The sequence below is a fragment of the Pteropus alecto genome, unplaced genomic scaffold (assembly GCF_000325575.1).
Source record: "Pteropus alecto unplaced genomic scaffold, ASM32557v1 scaffold35, whole genome shotgun sequence".
NCBI classification, from domain to species: Eukaryota; Metazoa; Chordata; class Mammalia; order Chiroptera; family Pteropodidae; genus Pteropus; species Pteropus alecto.
This window is the reverse complement of record NW_006437828.1, coordinates 9,326,103-9,345,578: the sequence shown is the minus strand read 5'-3', so window position 1 is coordinate 9,345,578 and position 19,476 is coordinate 9,326,103. Positions and strand designations below refer to the sequence as shown.

The 19,476-nt window shown below is 39.9% G+C and overlaps 1 protein-coding gene across 10 annotated transcripts in view; it reads left to right on the top strand.

The window, feature by feature from the left end:
* The window catches only part of TSC22D1 (TSC22 domain family member 1), a 115,549-nt gene that overhangs the window by 28,857 nt on the left and 67,216 nt on the right, over window positions 1-19,476 (top strand). Inside the window, exons 2-3 of one of the 10 annotated variants that reach the window (XR_003047217.1) lie at window positions 948-1,087; window positions 1,968-3,556. The exons of 1 other annotated variant lie outside the window; for it this stretch is intronic. Coding sequence is in view for 3 of the 9 variants with exons in the window: in XM_025048993.1 (XP_024904761.1) it covers window positions 931-1,222 (292 nt within the window). In the remaining 6 variants the exon portion in view is untranslated. Of the gene's footprint in view, window positions 1-917; window positions 3,559-19,476 lie in introns of those variants that run through there. 8 more of the 10 variants (XR_003047215.1, XR_003047216.1, XM_015591818.2 and 5 more) reach the window with 8 other exon arrangements.

Below are 19,476 nucleotides of genomic sequence, written 5' to 3'. Positions count from 1 at the left end.
CCCACTGTTCAGTTCCATCCTGCAGCCCCTATGGCTTTAAATACATGTCTGCCTGTCTTACTCTGCTTTCAGCTTTTCCGTGGTCAGATGCTACGTGCTTGGAGCTTCTTTCTCTTATTTACCTATAATACAAACTATTTCTAGTATCTTTATCATCATCTGTTATTTGGGTATGTCTTACTGCTTTAATTTCTGCATTATAGCCATTAATGATTATTTCCTGGTCCTTCTTGACCCAAAACCAAATGATCATATGTTTTAAAAAGACTTTTAGTCTGTTTTGCCTATGCAAACTATTCTGCCCTCCTACTTTTAAACCTGAGTGCTTGAAGAATAAATCTTTTTCAGTGACAGTAGCCATAGCTTGATAAAATTCAGCTTTAGTTTTGTATTGCCATAATATGGGATTGTAGTCTGATCAATTCTTTAAATTACTGAAGACTTAAAAACAGAGAACAAATTCAGCTTCTTAGACAATTCCCAAGATTTAGTAGTATTCCTGTTAACATGCTCGATTATTCTGTTTCTACTTTTCAATCCGTCTTCTCTTTGACAGAAGAATGAACTGGGACGCCTCCTCTGACATATCTGAGGTCGAGTGCCGTTCCCGTCCCTTTAAGACCACTGTGATCTTGTTTCCAGTCATAATTTGTCATTTTCGATTTGGTCTTCACCACTTGAAGTTGAGTGGTTTGTCACAGAGCGTGTTATGGCTTAGACCAAGAGAGGCCCCTTCTTAATACTTACCGAGTTATTAATCGTTTGTGGGACACGTTTCTAAAATTCGAATTAAGAAGGCACTAAAGAAAGTATGCCCAAAGGTAGCTTCTTTTTATCCTGACAATAAGTCATTACAAACTCAAATGACCAGAGAATGTAATTTCTTAATAAGAATTTTTTCTTAAATCTATATTCAGCTCTCTATTTCAGTGCTTCTCTCCTACCAGAGGTGCAAGGAGCGATCCTAGAACCACAGATACAGCCAAGACCACGGAGAGCTTTTGACGTCAGGGGTCCACTTCCTCCACTGAAGGCTTGGAGGCAGAATATCCAGCTTCTGGAGAGAGTGGGAAAGGATAAGAAACAAGTGGGTGCTTTCCATTATTTACTTGGGTTTATTTATAGGTCGGAGTGTCCTTCCCATCGCCCATTTAATTCCGTTGGTGAACTCCTTGGGTTCATATTAGAACCGAGTGGGGCTGCAATCTGTTTGTTTTTCTAAGAATGCTCACTGGTTAGTGCCTGTTCAAAAAAGAGACCTAAAATTTATTTATCTCTCCAGATAATTAAAGCAGTGGATAATTTGGGGCACTTGATTTGGTGAATACCTGTGTAGTCCACAGGATTTTTTAAAAGAGAGTATTTGCCCATTATACTTTAACGGTATTAGCGGGCTTGCAAGTGCTCTCTTATATTCCAGTAATGAAGACGTGTCTGTATTTCATCTCCGGGTAAGCTGGACATCTGAACGCTGCTAACTTACAGTGGGATGTCCAGGTGTTCTACCCTGTTAGTGAGAAAGTTTGGGTCTTTTTCCTACCTCAAACTTTAGGACTTTGTATTAATTAGATCTTGGAAGTTGCAATGACACTACTGTTATGATTTTACTGTCAAATCTAGGCTTCATTCTTTAAGAAGATAAATATGAATGAATATAAGTTTCAGGATCCAGTATCCCTGAAAGCTATGATAAATACCCTCACCAGTAGTTTCCTCGTCCCTAGGAACCATGTTATTTGTGGCAGGAGAGCCTTGTCCTAGATTTCCCCATGGCGTTAAGATGGTTTTCCCTTAGTCTCTTTGATGCCAGGGGCAGGATTTGATCCCAGGAAGCTCTTAGCATCTGCGGTGGGTAGAATGTGAACTCGGTGCCTTTGGCAAGTTTTCATTTTTCCTTGGTGGATCCCTTCTGTGACTCCAGGTATCTTGGTAATGGGAGACGGTTTATTTGTTCTCTAATCGCCCAGATTTCTTTCACCTGGTAAACGTCATGCTTCTTCAGCAAAAGGAACCTCTTCTAGCAGAGCCGCCATGGACGGTAACTCACACACGCAGCACCAGCAGTTGGAAGGCAGTGCTGGACGGAGCCATGCGCTATGCCTAGAAGACACAAGGACGAGAGAGCCACCTCACCTTGTCACTTGCAAACTCGGAGATTTGCTCTGGCGTACTCTCGGTTTGGAAATGGAAAGGCTCAAATAATGCGATAAGCTTTTCAGATTGGAATCTTACGTGGCCGTGACACTATTCCTTTCTGTTCGGAAGACCGAGATAGAGGAAGCACGGGAGACTCCTTTCTCTTAAGAGCAGCTCTCTGTGTCTGTTTCACTTCAGACTTGTGGGATTGAGAATCGCCTTACTCAAGCACGCAGACCTTTTTAAGCAGCGTAGGAGATCCAAAAAAAAACTTAATGAAATTGTTTTTTTGTTGCCTTGCAGTGAAAGGAACTAGAGATAAAGGCGAACGTCTTAATTATTTCCAAATTACTTTTAAAATCAGGACACACTCTTTTAGCTTACCTTTTTCCGGTCTTGAGCCTTATTTTTATTGGTCAGATCAACAAAGATGCTAGTACAGAAGCAGAAGAGACATCTTTTGAGATGAAAGTAGCTCGTTCCTTCTTCTGAAGTAGGACACACCTGTGAAAGCGAGGGTAGTGTCTGCACTGCAGGTGTAGTAAAGTTTGAGTGACGCTGAGGCATTTTACAGAGCAAGTGCAGGACGTGTGGACCAGTGTCGCATATAGTTACCAAGTGACGAGTTGATGGTAATAGTTATCAAAATTTTTCTGTGTCTTTGTTTTTGTATCTATTAACTGGTCAAACAAAGCTGTTAAAGACGTTTTTAAAAGTTATCTGATGCTGCCAGTTTTATTTGGTGTAAATTTTAAGAATAGAAATTCTAGAATTATTAATATGGAAGCATCTAAAATGTTTCAGAAAACAAATTTGCTAAGTTATAACCTGGTCTTTAGTCTTTCTTGGCTGTTAGACCTGTTTTATCCTCGTTAATTCTAAGTACATTTTTATGTGTTTAGTACTTAAAAGCAATTTAAAAATAATCAGTTTAAACTAAAATTTTTTTAGAGAGCTCTGAGTTTTCATAAACAGTTACAGCTTTCTATGCTTGATTTGGTTTTGTTAAATGTTAATAAGACAGTTTTTACAATTACATATAAATTTTAAAAAACCTACTCAGCATCTCAGAAAAGAGCCGGGGAGTGGAAAGTGAAATCCGTGGGGAAATTCAGTTAGCCGAGCTCTTTGACGCACAGTGCGAACTCTTTATTGGCCTGCGAGATCGTTAGCCTTGTGTTTCAGTTTTGAAAGATGAAAAGTGATTTAATCGCTTAATCTCATGCTTTGATTAAATTTTAGCTCTGTTCCTTAAAGTTTGCAAAAGAAATGTAAGTGCATTTCTAGTCTCGTCATGCCACTAAAAGCTATTTAAAAGTGAAACTTTTTGTGTATTAATGTGAACTGATTTGTTTATTTAAACTTTTATTTTGATACATTTTCCTTTCAGATTTTTTCATATTTTGTGTCACAATATGCAATTCTATATTTTTCAGTGTTTATTTTATGAATATTAATATAAGCTATTTTTTTCTAGAATGACTGTGTAATGTTTGTATTATGTGATCATTTAAAAACTAATAAATATTTTCTCCATAAAAAATGCACTTACTGATAAATGGCTTATTTTTGTTTCAGGAGTAGAAAATGAAAACTACAACAGTATTTTTAAGTGTATTTTATTTTAAACTGTTAAAATGATTCTTTATTGGGTCACCGAGTGCCAAATTTATGAAATAGCTGATCTGTTTAATCTATTTTGCAGTTTCCTGATCAGCTTCAGCTTAGCTTTGTTTCTAGAATCGATTCTTTTTAGATGCCATTTTTGTATGTCAGTTTTGCAAACCATTAAAACTCTTGAGTCAAAATTATAAATCGTAGGAGTAATGTGGCCAAATATTTTAAAGCAAATCGACCAAAATATAACCCCTTATCAAGTAACATGCGAATAATAGTTCCCATGCCCAGAAAATCACATTTGAAAACAATGACCGATTGGAGACTACCTAATTCATAGGAGCTGTTAACAGGAGAGGAAAAATGTTTTATATTTTAGTGTCCTGCTTGAAGAAATAATTGTAGAAGGTGGAATATCAGGACAACATGGAGAAGGACAAAATTTGGTTTTAATGATTCTGGTCTTTCTAACTATCTCAACTTAATTAAAGCCACCAGAACAATTTACCTTTTCTATGCAGAGTCCGCTAGAAGCAAGAGGATTTCCCTTTTAATTTGAAGAAAATTCATTTAAGAAGTGGACTCCAAAGATTAAAAATAAACATTGCGATGGAGTCCTAGGCAAGGAATAAAAGTCAAATCAATGACACCTTGTGGGTTAAAATGAAATGATTTGGCTCCTCAAAGAAATTATACTCTGGAAAAAAAAAAAAGGAAATTATAATTTAGAATAGCTACTGTATTTTGGGGGGAGTGGGAAAGAAGCTAAAACTCGTGGTGTTATTAGTCTGGTAATTTTGGAAAAGATGAGTAAGGATTCTGTGGTAAAATTTTGTTTTTAGAATGAAAGCTATTAAAAGGGATGTAGACATAATGTATTCCAATGTAAGCTATACTTTACTCGAATACAAGAAATCTGATAATCCTTAACTACACGTGTTTAAAGGGTAGCGTGTGGGGGTTAAATAAAAACCCTGCACCAGAAGCTTCGAACATGTAAAAATAATGGGAAAATAAGAGTCTTAAATAATTAATTTTGACTATCTGGACTCTTCCCAACACCATTGGTAGCTTTAAAATAAAAATATTACAGAATGTGAATGGCTTACCTGGATATCTTTGAGGTGTAAGAATGTATGCTATTGTTTCATCATCGATTGGATTAACTAGAATAAATTGTGTTCTTTAGTGAGGAAACAGGTTTTTTTAATAGCTTCTGTTTTAAAAAAAATCACATAAGCAGTGTGACGTATAGATTATTGTAAAGATCTTTGTGGACAGGTCTTATTTGACTGCTACCTTGAAACAGTCGAGCAGAATGTCAGTGCTTAGATATCCTAAGCAATTTCTTGCTTTTTGTTTCCTATGAAAAAGACTTCATTTTAATTTAGTCCTAAAATGTGAAAGATTTGCATTTCCAAAAATAAGCACATAGATGCTCTAAAGTTTTTTTCCACTGACATGTACATCTAAGGTAATTAAATTACTGCAGTAAAAACATTAGGGACCTTTGAAGTGTGCATCGGAGTTTTCAGGAATTGTGATCAAGGGATCTCTTCTCAAGAGGTAAGGCATGGCGCAGGGAGGAAATGTTTAGAATGTGTTCCATGCGATATCTGTTGATAAAGGGAATACATCAGATAACTTTCGATTTTCAGACAGATGTAGAATTAGGAAAATCATTTTTCTTAAAAATCTCTCCCAGAGAAGAGAAATGGATCAACCACAGATTTGATTTTGTATGACTTTGGGATATGTTTAGAAACACATCCGTGGACGTTGGACCCTTTGTGTACTTCCTCTATTCCAAGGCCTCTCCTACCCTTGCTTTCTTAGTGTTTATGATCCATATTTAATTGAGTATTTCTTAGGCTCTGAGCACTATTAAAATATACTTTACTTGGGAAGTTATTGCCCGGCTTCAGTTTTGCTGTGAATGCCTGTTTTTATTAAGTGATACCTAGAACTTAAAAAACAGTAGCTGTGCTGAGTAATTTTTACTTTGGTTTGATAATTTCAAGTTTTATACACATTCACTTATACCGTAACTGTCACATTATGGATTAAGAAGTAATATTGTTGGCTAGTATAGAAAATCGGAGAAGAAAGTTACGGTTATTTTTTAAGAAGTCAGGTTTAGCATAATATTCATAGTATATCTAGAAACAGGAAAGTACAGTATTCAATACAGATAAACTAGAAAAACGATTAGGTTTTTTTTCTAGAATTAAATTACTATCATTTACTCAATAGATGGCGACCTAGAAAACAGTAATCTTCCACCCTGTCTTGTAACTCTTCACGAGAGCCCCGCGTGTGGACATTCGGCGTCTGCTTAACGCAGTTTGCTGTCCACCCCACTTTCGCCTTCGTGGGGAGGAAACGACACTGTCGCTGTGAAATCGCGAGACAGCTCGCTACGTGACGTAGCCGATTCTGTGTTCAGGATGCTCTATGTTCTGAAGTTGGTCCAGAATTTGCTTCCACATCATTTTTAATTTGAAAATTAGAACTGATCTAAATAGTTTAGCATCCTCATTTTATGTACTAGAGCAGCGGTCCCCAACCTTTGTGGCCCCAGGGATTGGTGCTCCTATCCTATCCTATGAGAATGTAACGCCTGAGGAGCTGAGGCGGAGCTGAGGCGGTGATGCTGGCGCTGGGGGGCGGCTGCAGGCACAGGTGGAGCTTCGCTTACTCCCCGGCCGCTCCCCTCCTGCTGTGCAGCCTGGTTCCTAACAGGTCACGGACCAGTGCCGGGCCACAGCCTGGGGGTTTGGGACCCCTGTAGATAACCGGTAGCCAGGAATATCACTTATTTCTAATATCACACAAGTCTCGTGACTGCAAGTTCAGAGACCTGTACTTCCCTGCGTGTTATCTGCCGTCTCACGTCGATCCTCGTTCTGGGTAACACAGCAAGTCTGATTTTCTTCAAATACGACAGCTTTCATTAATGTTAAGAGGCTGTTCTATTCCAAGCCAATTTTTACCCCTACAAATGAAGCACCTCCATTTTCTGGCTCATGTGGCATGGTTGTGAGATCTTTGAAAGCTTCGAAGAGCTGCTCTGAATATGCTTATTTATCACTGTTTGTGTTAATGGGTGACACTGAGCCCGATGGCCGAGGCAGGTGCCCAGCCTACGTGTGGCTCGAAGGCTCTTTCCGCTTTGTTTATCCTGACATTTTTATCCTCTAAGGTGCTTAATTTTATCCATGTTGAGATTCTCTTGAGTAAAAAAGTTACGTAATATGCAATTCCCCCACTGAAAATTAGGCTAGTACTGTTTCTGCAAAGACTAATGTTCATAGTTTAGTGGGAAAGAAAAAAATTGACTCAAGATACTAGCTAAGACCTTGAGGAGTCATAGTCAAAAATACAGTCTCCATTTCAATTATTTTTTATTTGCTTAATTCTGACTCAGATAACTCTAAATCCCATAGTAAATGACTTTGTAATGTAACATGACATTTTTTTCAGGTTGTTCTCGCTCATTTAAGGGTAACTGGGCCCCTTAGAGCTAAACTGTTGACACACGACAGACATTGAGAAGAAATTGAACTTGTGTTTAGTAACATAATTAAAATTAGAAATGAAAGGCAGTGCGTTGGCGGAACCGTGTGAGATCTGTACCAAATGGCAGAAGGTGACGAAGTGGCCGTGCAGGCCTGGGGCGTGGCCGGGTCGCGATGCAAGGCGGCCTTTCGCTGCCTCTTGAGACAGAGCCACGTTGTTTTGTTAGAACAGCATTTCAATTACCAGTTAAACATTTAACTTTTTTTCTCCTAAATTTTAAATCGAGCCCCAGGAAGACACAAAGTGTTTATTTAATGGTCGTGTACCTCTTAGGATACAAGAACCTTTGTTGGAGAAACACACATTTGAGATGTATATTCGACTTGACCTGAATTAGAATTTCAGGTAAATGAGGGAGAAAGGAAGGGACAAACATTTACATGCCTACTCAGTGCACCTCTGGCTAGGTGCTTTATGTAAATGAATCCAGCTGACCTGTGGGAGAGGTCATTTTTATTTTACACATGGAGATACTGAAGCTCGAGGGCGCAAAATCCACAGTGAAGGCAATAGACAGTGAAGGCATTTGAAGGACCATCTGTCAAAATCTAAATTCCATTGCACTGCTGTGAACGCCAAACATCTTTGTCCAAAAGAAAGCATATTCTCAGGAAAGTGTCAGGTAGAACCTCAGTGTTTAAAGTCGATAAAACGGGTATTTAGTGTGCGTTTCTCAGTCGGCTTTTTATTTTATTTTTTTTAAAGAAAGGAGTTCTAGTTTTACCGAGAAAGTGACTAGAAAGTACAGAGAGGTCACCCACCCCCCCACGGATACCCAGTGTCCCCTCCCACACCTTCCTCTGTTAGTCACATCTTGCTTTTCTGTGCTGCATGTGCTATAATGAATGAACAGATACTGATAGCGTCACTGTTAATCGAAGTCCATAGTTTACATGAGGGTTCACTCCATGTCATACAGTTCTATGGGTTTTGCCAAGTAGATAATGTCATATCGCTTTATAGTGTCATACGGAATAGTTTCGCTGACCTACACGTGCCTTGTGCTCCACCTGCTCATCCCTCGCTCCCCGCCCCTGACAACCACAAATCTTTTTCTGTCTCTATCGTTTTGCCTTTTCTAAGATGTTAAATACTTGGATATATAACCCTTCGGGCTGGCCTCTTTCACTTAGCAATATACAATGTCTTTTTGTGTATCATCTTTGGCAAGGTGTCTGGCTCTTTTGCCAACTTTTAAGATCGGTGGTTTATTTTCTCATTGAGCTTTTACAAAGAATCCTTTGTATATTTCGGATACCAGTCTTTTGCCAGATAAGCGTTTTGCAGATCTGTGGCTCGTCTTTTCGTTTTCCTAAGAGTGTCTCTTACAGAGCATAAGTTTTAAATTTTAACGACGTCTCCTTCATCAGTTTTTTCTTTAATGGATCATGCTTTTGGTGTTGTATCTGAAACCTCGTCACCAAACCCAAGTTCATCTAGATTTTCTCCTGTGTTTTTTCTGGAAGTGTTACTGTTTTGACTTTCACATCTAGGTCTGTGATCCACATTGGGTTAACTGCTCTGAAAGGTGAATTTGTTGTGTGTGCGTGTGCAGTTCTGACACCATTTGTTGAGAAGACTGTTCTTTCTCTTTTGAATTTCCTTTGCTTCTTTTTCAAAGATCACTTGACTCTATCCTTACGGGTCTGTTTCTGGGCCTGTTATTCCATTCCATTGGCCTCGCACTTTTGACGATACCACACTGTCTTGAACGCTAGCCTTTTGGTAAATCTTGAAGTTGGGTGGTGTCAGCCCTCTGACTTTGTTCGTCAGTATTGTGCTGGCTATTCCGGGTCTTTTGCCTTTTTGTATAGACTCAGAATCATTTCATCTGTATCCACAGAGTGCCTTGCTGGGGGTTTGATTGGGGTTGCCTTGGATCTAAAGATCAGCTTGGGAAGAACTGACACCGAACAATATTTCGTCTGTCTATGAACTCGGAATATCTCTCCATTTATTTAGATTTTTTTTTTAATCAGCATTTCACAATATTTTCCTCCTATATATCTTGTACGTATTTTGTTAGATAAATTTTTTTGGTGCTAATGTAGATGGTATGTTTTAAATTCCAAAGTCCAGTTGTTCATTGCTGGTATGTAGGAAACCGGCTAATGTCACCCGTATCTTGCAGTCATGCTATAGTTGTTTGTAAGTTGTAAGAATGTTTCCTTGCTTTTTAGGGATTTGCAAGTCAAATACTCTTTATCCTCTTGAGGAAGTTCCCCTTTGATTGTAGTTTCCTCAGTCTTTTTATTTTTTTAAATCGTGAATTGATGTCGGCTTTTGTCAAATGCTCTTTCTGATCTATCGATATGATCAATATGTTTTTCTTCTTTGGCCTGTTGCGATGGATTACATGAGTTGATTTTTGAATATCGAATTAGCCTTGCATGTATGGAATAAATCGAACTCGGTCATGGTACATAATCCTTTTACATGTTATTGGATTTGATTTGTTAATATTTTGTCAAGGATTTTTATATAAAATATTTTGAGAGATATTGGTCTTTAACTTTTCTCCTCGTAATGTCTTTGTCAGATTTTGATGCCAGGCTGGCCTCTGAATGAGGTAAGAATTATTCCCTGTGTTTCCATTTTCTGAAAGAGATTGTAGAGAATTAATACTATTACATTAAATATTTGATAGAATTTACTAAATATTGGTAGAATTCATAATTTCATGAAATATTTGGTGAAACTTTGGTCTTGGTGCCTTCCATTTGAGAAGGTCATTATTGATTCGATTTCTTGACTAGCTATAAGCCTATTCAGTTTGTTTCTTGTGTGGGTTTTGGTAGATTATATCTTTTAAAGAATTGTTCTATTTCATCTAAGATATTAAATTTGTGGGGATAGTTGTTGATAATATTCCTCATTATCCTTTTAACGTCCACAGGATCAGTCGCGATGGCCCCTCTTGTGATTATGTTATTTGCTTCTTGTTTCTTTTTATCTGTTGGACTGGCTAGAGATTTCGCAATTTTGTTGATCAATAGCGAGCTTTTGGTTTTGTTCATTTTCTCTATTTTACTGTTTTCAGTTTCACTGATTTCTGCTCTAATTCTTACTTCTTTTCTTCTGCTTGCCTTATGCTCTTCTTCCTAAGCTCTGTTTTTACTGCATCCCAGAATTTTGATAAGTTTTATTTTCATTTTCTTTTAGTTTGAAAATTTAAAAAACTTCTTGAAACTTTTTTTTCCTAGAATGTGCTTTTTAGAAGTGTGTTGTTTAATCTCCAAGTATTTTGGGGTCTTCCATCTATCTGTAAATATTTGGTAACTTATTGATTTTTAGTTTAATTCTGTTGCGATCTGAGAGCATACTTAGCATGATTTCTAGTCTTTTAAATTTTTTGTTATGTGTTTTACGGCTCTTAATCTTGTTCAGTATCCTGTGAGAGCTTGAGGTGCGTTTAGCATTATTGGATGAAATATTGTTCAGGTGTCAGTTAGATCCAGGTGATTGATAGTGTTGCGCAGTTCAGGAATGTCCTTGATGATTTCCTACCTGGTGGCTCTGTCGTCAGTCACCGATGCAGCAGTGTGAAAGTCTTTGAGTGGGATGGCGGATTCATCAACTCATCAACTTCATTGGCTTTTGACGCTCTGTTAGGCAAATACATGTTAAGGATTGTTATGTTTTTGTGGAGAATTGATCCCTTCATCATTATGTAACGCATCTCCTTATCTGATATCTTTCCCTTGTTCCGAAGTCTGCTTTTCCTGAAATTAATGTAGCTCTCCTAGCTTTCTTTTGATTAGTGTTATCATGTTATATCTTTCTCCATCGTTTTACTTTTAAACTACCTGTATATTTATATTTAAAAATGGGTTTCTTATAGACAACATATAGTTGTCTTGTTTTTTTTACCTATTTTAATCGTCTCTATTTTTTGATTTATTTCATCTATTTACATTGAAAGGGATTATGGCTATAGTCGGATTAATATGTATCTTGTAACTTTTCTGTTCGTTGCTCTTGTACTTTAAAAATTTATTTCGCCTTCCACTTTTTTACTGTCTTCTCTGATATTGAGTCGTTTATGGGATTCCATTTCCTCTTTTTAGCATATCAATTTCACTTCTAAAATATTTTTTTAGTTGTTGCTCTGGAGTTTGCAGTACACATTTGCAGTGAGTCCACCTTCAAATAACACGACACTACTCCATGGGTTGTGCAGGTACCTTAGAACAGCATTCTCACCCCCACCCTGGTGACGTTGTGACCTCTTTCATAAGCTGCCATCATCCAATACATTGTTGTGGGCATTTTGAACAAGCTGTGTTAGATCAATGTAGAATTTTAAAATTCAAAGGTTTTGTTTTCCCTTCCTTTATTTTTTTTTCTGATGCTCTTTCAGAAGGAACTTCTGTAGACCTTTTCTCAGGTGAACTTATTTTAGCATTGCTTTCCAGGCAGGTGTGCTATGGCAAATTCAGTTTTTGTTTGAGAATTTTTTTTTTTTTTAATCTTTCACTTTCGAAGGATAATTTTGCTGGGGACAAGATTCTAGATGGCTAGTTTTTCTTTCAGAGCTTTAAATATTTCACTCTCTTCGTTCTTGCATGGCTTTTGAAGAAATGTCCGATGTAATTATTGTCCTTATTCCTCTGTAGGTCAAGCTTTCCCTTTCCTACTCCTACCTCTGACTTCTTTCAAGATTTCTTTCTTTGTCTTTGATTTTCTGCGGTTTGAACATGATAAACCTAAGTGCAAATATTTTGGTATTTATTCTGCTTCGTGTTCTCTGGGATTCCTGGATCTGTAGTTTGGTGTCTGCTGGTAAATTTTGGGGAGTTCTCAGTAATTATTTCTTAAATATTCTGTTATTTCTCTCTTCTGGTGTTCCTGCATGCATATGTTACATCTTTTAAAATTGTCCCACAGGTTTTGGATCTTCTGCGCCTCTTTTTTCCCCTCATTTTTCAGTTCGGGAAGTATCTGTTGACATATCTTCTGGCTCACAGATTCTTTCTTAGGCGGTGTTCAGTCTACCTGGGAAACCATGAAATACATTCTTCATTTCTGTTACTCTGTTTCTGACCTGTAGCATTTCCTTTTGATTCTTTCTTAAGAGTTTTTATGGATATGCTTACATTTCCCGTTTGTTCTTACATGTGATCTGCTTTTCCCATTAGAGCTTTTAGCACATAAGTCGTTATTTGAACTTGTTGGTCTAACAATTCTAAAATTTCTGCTCTATCTGAATTTGGTTCTGATTATGTATTTTTTGCTTTTTAGCATGCCTTGTAAGTTTTTGCTAAATGCTGACATGCTATGTTAGGTGAACGGAACTTAGGCTAATAGACCTATATGTGAGGTTTTATGTTGATCTGGCCAGAAGCTATTCTGTGTACTGTTTGCTATAGCTGTATGGGTTAGAGGCTAAAATTTTTTCTAGTATCTTTTCTATTTTTTTTGGCTTACTCTGTTATCTTTGGGATTTCTCAGAGACTCCTTCATAAGTGGGATCTGAGCCTTGCTGTTCTTCGGCTGTAATTCCCTGTTGGTGTGGTAAGGTGTGGAGGGAGCGGGGAGTGTTTGTGACTCTGTCATTAGGTCTCGGTCTCTTGGTGGACTGTGCTGTGGGCTTTCACCTTCTCAGGTGCCCTGTCAACCCTCCACGGGGCAGGAAGGGGAGACAGGGCCTGATCTGGACATCTCCCTTTTTCGGGTTGGTCTGATCCATGTTGGTTAGCATCTGGGGAAACAGTTTTCCTTGAGGGCAGTCCTTTGTCCTGGGCACATTTCAAAATGTTCACTTTCCCCTTTCCTGCTTCCAGAGTCAGAGGTGATCTTTCTCTGTTGTTCCCCCTGAGAACCTGACGGTGCTTCTGGAGGTAAAAGTCACGGAAGTTTAGGAGGCCCCGTAAGCTTGGTTTCCTCGGAGCTTTTAATCTCAAGGTTATGCACTCTGAATTTCTAGCAGTTAGTCAATCCCCTTTAAATTTTTCTTTTTCTTTTTTTTAACTTATTGTCGATCACAGTCGACATGCAATAAGATACTGGTTTCAGGTGTATGACAATGGTTAGACATTTATATAGCTTATGAAGTGATTCCCCACCAAGTCCAGTATCCACCTGACACCACACACAGTTGTTGCAATATTATTGACTGCATTTCCTATGCTTTACATCCTCGGGACTGTTTTGTAGCTACCAGCTTGTACTTCTTAATTTCTCCACCTTTATCACCCAGCCCCCCAAACTCCTTCCCATCTGACGGCCATCAGTTTGTTCTCTGTGTTTGTTTCTGTTTTTAGTGTATTTATTTTGTTTTTCTGTTTTAGATTCCACATATAAGTGAAACCATACGGTTTTTGTCTTTCTCAGTCTGACTTATTTCACTTAGTGTAATACCCTTTAGATCCATTCATGTTGCTGCAAATAGTAAGACTTCATTCTTTTTTTTTATGGCTGAGTAATATTCCATTGTATATATGCCATTTCTTTATCCACTTGCCTATCAACAGATGCTATATTTTGGCTGTGGTAGATAATGCTGCAATGAACAGATGCTTATGTCTTTTTGAATTAGCGTTTTGGGTTTCTTCAGGTAAATATTCAAAAGTAGAATTGCTGAGTCATGTTGTAGTTCTAGTTTTAATTTCTTTAAGAAACTCTTCCTGTTTTCCATAGTGGCTGCACCAATTCACACTCCCACCAACAGTGCACAAGGCTCCCTTTTCTCCACGTCCTCGCCAGCACTTGCTATTTGTTGATTTATTGATGATGGCCATTCTGACAGGCGTGAGGTGATATCTTATTGTGGTTTTAATGTGCATTTCCCTGATGATGAGTGATGTTGAGCATCTCTTCGTATGTCTGTTGGCCGTTCGTATGTTCTCTTTGGAGAAATGGCTGTTCAGGGCCTCTGCCCGTATTTTAATTGGATCTTTTTTTTTTTGGTCTTGAGTTGATGACTTCCTTAAATATTCTGGATATTAACACCTAATCAGATGTAACGCTGGTGAATTTCTTCTCTCATTCGGTAGGTTGTCTTTGTTTTGTGGATGGTTTCCTTTGCCGTGAAAAACACTTTTTAGTTCGATGCGGTCCCATTTGTTGTAACTTCCTTTTAAGTTCTTCTACTCGTTGCCAGCTCCAGTGGTGGTTTTTGCTTCTGGTAACGTGTGGTGTTCTGGATTTGCCTGGTTCTTCAGTTTTTGGGGTGACAGTTTATCCTGTGACCTCGGTTCCTGATGGGTTTAAGAAGAGTCATTGAATTTAGTTTAGCTTTTTTTATTATTGTGTGCATGGGAGTGACAACTTGTTGGACTGGAAACTAGAAGTCAGTATGCAGTTTTAAATATTGAATTTGCCTTCAGTTTGGTTTGAGTCTTAACAGTTACAAGTGATGCTACTTTAGTGGGAGCCTTCTAAACATTCCAGTTTTTTAATTGGATTCACTGAATCCTCTTGAGCATCTACCTACTAACTGTCACTGTGTCTCCCAAGCATTGGCAATTAATATTTTCAATACTAAATGCTTCTGCCTCTGTACCCTTCTGTTCAAAGATCTTTTTTTCATTGTCCTCTGGAGCCTTGATCTCTCTCTTGTATCTTGTCAAGGACTCGGTGGCTTTAGTATTTTCTCTCTTTATGAGCAGATCCCCCTCTCTACTGGGTCATTCTCATCAGCATCTAATTATGCTGTTTTGTATCATCTTAAGGAAAAGACACCGCCTTGACCCTTTTCCCACCCTGTGCTACTGTCATCTCTGCTCACTTCCGTTATCAAGAATTATCCACTTACGTTGTTACAGTTTCTCAAATTCGATTTACTTTTCAGTCTATTCCAGTTGTATCCTCGCTTCTAATACTACTCTGCCTGCCCTCATCAAAGTCACCCAGCTGCTCCCCGTGGCCAGATCCACTGGACACTCACCCGCCCCTTCTCACTGACCTGTTAGTAGAATTCGACGTGGTCGAACAGCCTCCCTCCGAGACGCCTCCGTCTGGACTGCTGGTTTTCCTCACAGCCCTTGTCCTCAGTTGCTGTCGTTGGTCTTACTCTTCTGGATGGTAGTAGCCATTCCATCCAGTTACGGAATGTTCAGTGCTCAGTCCTCGAGCTTTTTCCCCGCTTCACACTTAATGATCTTTTATTCATGTCTTCGGCTTAATGCTTTTCTTTTGTTAACTCTCTCCCAGCTTTTATCTCCCTCCCGGCCACCTCTTCACGTTCCAGTCTTGATATCCCCTTGGATCATTTTTTTTAAAACGGAACCTAACCAGCCCTGAACTATTTTCCTCTTGGTCTTCGTCATCTCAGTTTATGACTCGGGTCCAAGAGAGCCGTCTCTTCTTCACTTGCCATGAACAATCTCTTCGTTATCCGCTAGTCCCGTTGTCTGTTTTTAGATTTTATATTCTCAGCAGTTTTAGGTTTATAGAAAAATTGAGCAGACAGTACGGAGAGTTTGCACGCGCATCTCTCTTTTGTCTCCCTGACTAGCATCTGGCGTTAGTTTACTCCGTGTTACAGTTCAACCAGTTGTCGTCAGAGTCCACTCTCGATGTCATACGGTTCTCTGGGTTTCGCTAAATGCATAATGCCAGGTAGCCATCGTTATGCTATTACAGGAAAGTTCCACTGCCTTCAAAACCCCTTCGTGCTCCCCGTTCACCCCTCAGCACCCCCGTCCCTGGCCACCACGCATGTTTTCTGTCACTCGTTTGGCTTTCTCAGAATGTCACGTAGTTGGAATCACGCACCGTGGAGCCTTTTCCACTGGCTCCTTTCACTCAGCAATGTGCAGGTGCGGTTCCTCCTCGTCTTTTCTTTTTATCACTGTATAGATCTACCACAGTTTATCCATTCGACTCGAAGCACACCTTGGTTGCTTCTCATCTTTCGCACTCAGGAATAAAACTGCTGTAGGTTTATTTGTGGACATACGTTTTCACCTCCTTGGGAAAAATCCTTGGTGCAGTCGCGGGAGCTGGTGGGAAGCCTGTGCCTAGCTTCGCAGGGACCTGCCAGACGGTCTTCCAGAGGGCGGTCCCATTTTACATCGTCACCAGCAGTAAGCGCGACTTGCCGTTGCTGCGCGTCCTCACCGGTACTTGGGGGTGCCAGCGATTTGGACGGTAGCCACTCCGGCAGGTGCGTGGTGGTATCTCATTGTTTTAATTCGCAATTTCCTACCGACGTAAGAGAATTAAGCATCTTTTCATATGCTTGCATTTCATCTATATTATCTTCGGCGAGGTGTCTGTTCAGATCTTTTGCCTGCTTTTAAAATCAGTTTCCATTTTATTTTTTAAGAGTTCTTTGTATACTTTAGATACCAGTTTTGGTTTTTTTTTTTAACCAGGTAAGAGTTTGCAGATATTTATCTTTCTATTCTCTTAACAGTGTCTCTTGCAGAGCAGAAGTTTTACATTTTAACGAAGGTCCGCTTCATCAGTTTTTCCTTTCACGGATCACGCTTTTGGTGTCAGATGTGAAAACCCGTCACCAAACTCATGCTCACCGAGATTTTCTCCTGTGATATCTTCTGGACGTTTTACAGTTTTGACTTTTACATTTAGGTCTCTGATCCATTCTGAGTTAGCTTTTTTGAAAGGTCAGTTGTGTGTGTGTGTGTGTGTGTGTGTGTGTGTGTGTGTGTGTGTGTGTGTTCACTTGGTCTAACACCATTTGTTGATCAGATCATCCTTTCTCTCTTCAATTTTCCTAGCTCCTTTTTCAAAGACCAGCCTCACCTCCTAAGTCTGAAACCAGCCCACTGCCCCCTCTTCCCACCTACCAGCCTCTGCTCCGACACGCCGCCATCTCTAGCCTGAACTACTGCAATAGTCCTGTTGGTTCTGCTGCATCTCTTAACTCTGTGTTCTTCACAGAATATGATTTGTTATTAATGTTAAGGCATAAAACAAAATCATATATGTTTCCTGCTTAACACGCAATCCCATTCCTTTGTAAAAACAATAAAATCCAAATGCCGTGTCGTGGTCTACGAGGCCCTAGTGACCAGCTCCACCTTTTCCTCCGGCTTCGCCCTTAGGCGTGCTCTCCAGCCGGCCCTGGGCTCGTTTCATTTAGTCTCTAAATTGTTCGACTTCCTCCCGTGTCTCGGAGGATTCCCAGTGACCGAAATGCCCCTTTTAGGAAGGCTGTCCCCGGTCAGCTCAGCGCGTTTAAACATCCAGGTCTGCGACTTGCCTTTCACTCTCTATTAGAGCGATTCCTTCCTGGAGTCTTTTCAAATGTAAAAGCATATGTTGTTTATTTACTGCCTGATTTCTTGAGACATGGGATCACGTCTGTCTTGTTTCTGTTGTTTTTTAGCACCTGGCATGGTGGCTGTCACCTAGTAGGCCCTGAGCAGATATTTCAGTGAGGGCGTAGGCAGACTTCGAGATGCCCAAATCTCGTAAGGAAGATGCCCACATAAATAGGGCAGTTGCGTTGCCACTTTCGTGATGTTGGACAGTCGAAGTCCTGAAAATAAGCAAAGATTGAAAAAGGAAAAAAAAAAAAAACCCAAATCTTTGCGATCCTTTCTCACTAGTGTTAACTAGCGATTACAGAGGTCAATTTATCTGAAGTCTTAGTGCCTCGGCTTCTTAGCCATAAATAAGTAGATTTCTGTTATTTGATACTTTGGGGTCCATGAAACTCTCATTCTAGCAGACCCGGATTTAGGATCTTAAGCATCCCAAGAAGCCATCAGTCCGTAGTCACAGTCTGCCAGGAGGAGGGGGGGCTCACTGACTGAGCGCTGGTCCTGGAGTCACTGTTTGCTTTTGAATACTCGGTGCTGCCACTCTCCTCGGGCTGTTTGACCTCTCTGTGCCTCGGTTTCTCCATCTGCGAAGGAGCTAATAAGAATAAGCATACCTCACGGGGTTGTTCCGAGGGTCACATGGGCTAACGTATATAAAGCATCCCTACCTGCCAGGTCGTGCGATAAACGTAACAGTGTTGCTGTTATATAAAGTCATTCTCATTCTAGTTTCATTGCATCAGAATTCACTCACATCTAGTAACACGCAGCTGTCTCGACAGATACCTCGCTTCCTACTTTACAGAAAAGACTGCACTCTCCCGACACCAAGCATAAACCTCACCTTCTCGGCACCCAGCCTTTCCACCCATGCTCCAAGTCACATTCCCTCTGCTTTCTCAGAAATCTTAGGATTTTTTTATTCCTTCTTTCTTTTCAGATTTAACTTCGCCCTTTCACCTAGATCCTCCTTCTATGCATCCGAACATGTTAAAAGTGATACCTAACTGTAGCCACGGCGTCACGTCTCCCCCGCGTTCCCAGACTTAAACACTGCCCGGTGGTCCCCATTTCTTCCAAGGCCACTCGCGTCTCGACCCACTCCGGTCTTGTTTCTGCCTCCTAATAACTTTTTTGAAATAACATAATTGGAGTTATCAGTGACCTCATCGCCACGTCCCGTGGACCGTCTGCACACCTCGTCCGCCGTGTCATAGCGTTCACCGTGACCGATGGCTTTCTCGCCTCACATTTCCGGCTCTGAGAGTCTTTACTCTCGTTTCCGTGGATCTTTTTGTCTGGTTCTTAGCCTTGTTTGCAGACTCATTCTCACTACCCAGGCTTTATTTTATGTATCGGAGTTTCTAAGGCTGGGTCCTCGGGTCATTATCTCTCGGTTCTTTAGGTGTCCTCACGTATCCGCGGCTTCACGTGCCACGGTTTTAGTCACCCGCGGTCCACTGTCTAAAAACATTAAATGAAAAAATCCCGGACATACACGATGCATAAGTTTCAAAATGCGCGCCTTTCTGAGTATTGCGATGAAGTCTCGTGCCATCCGTGCTGGGACGTGAATCACCCCTCTGTCCTGCGTCTCCACCTGTCAGTCACTTGGTAGCCATCTGTTTATCAGATCGACCTTCACAATGTCACAGTGCTTGTGTTCACGTCACCCTTATTTGACTTAATAACGAATGGCCCCAAAACACAAGAGTCATTCAGATAGCCTGAGGAGAAACCGTAAAGTACCTTAAGCGAAAAGGTGAAAGTTCTGGACTTAATAAGGAAAGAAAAAACACTGTAGGCTGAGGTTGCTAAGAGCTATGGGGAGGATGAATCTTCTTCCTGAAATTGCCTAATTTGCAAATTAAACTTTATTGTTAGGTATGTAAGTCTAGGAAAAAACATC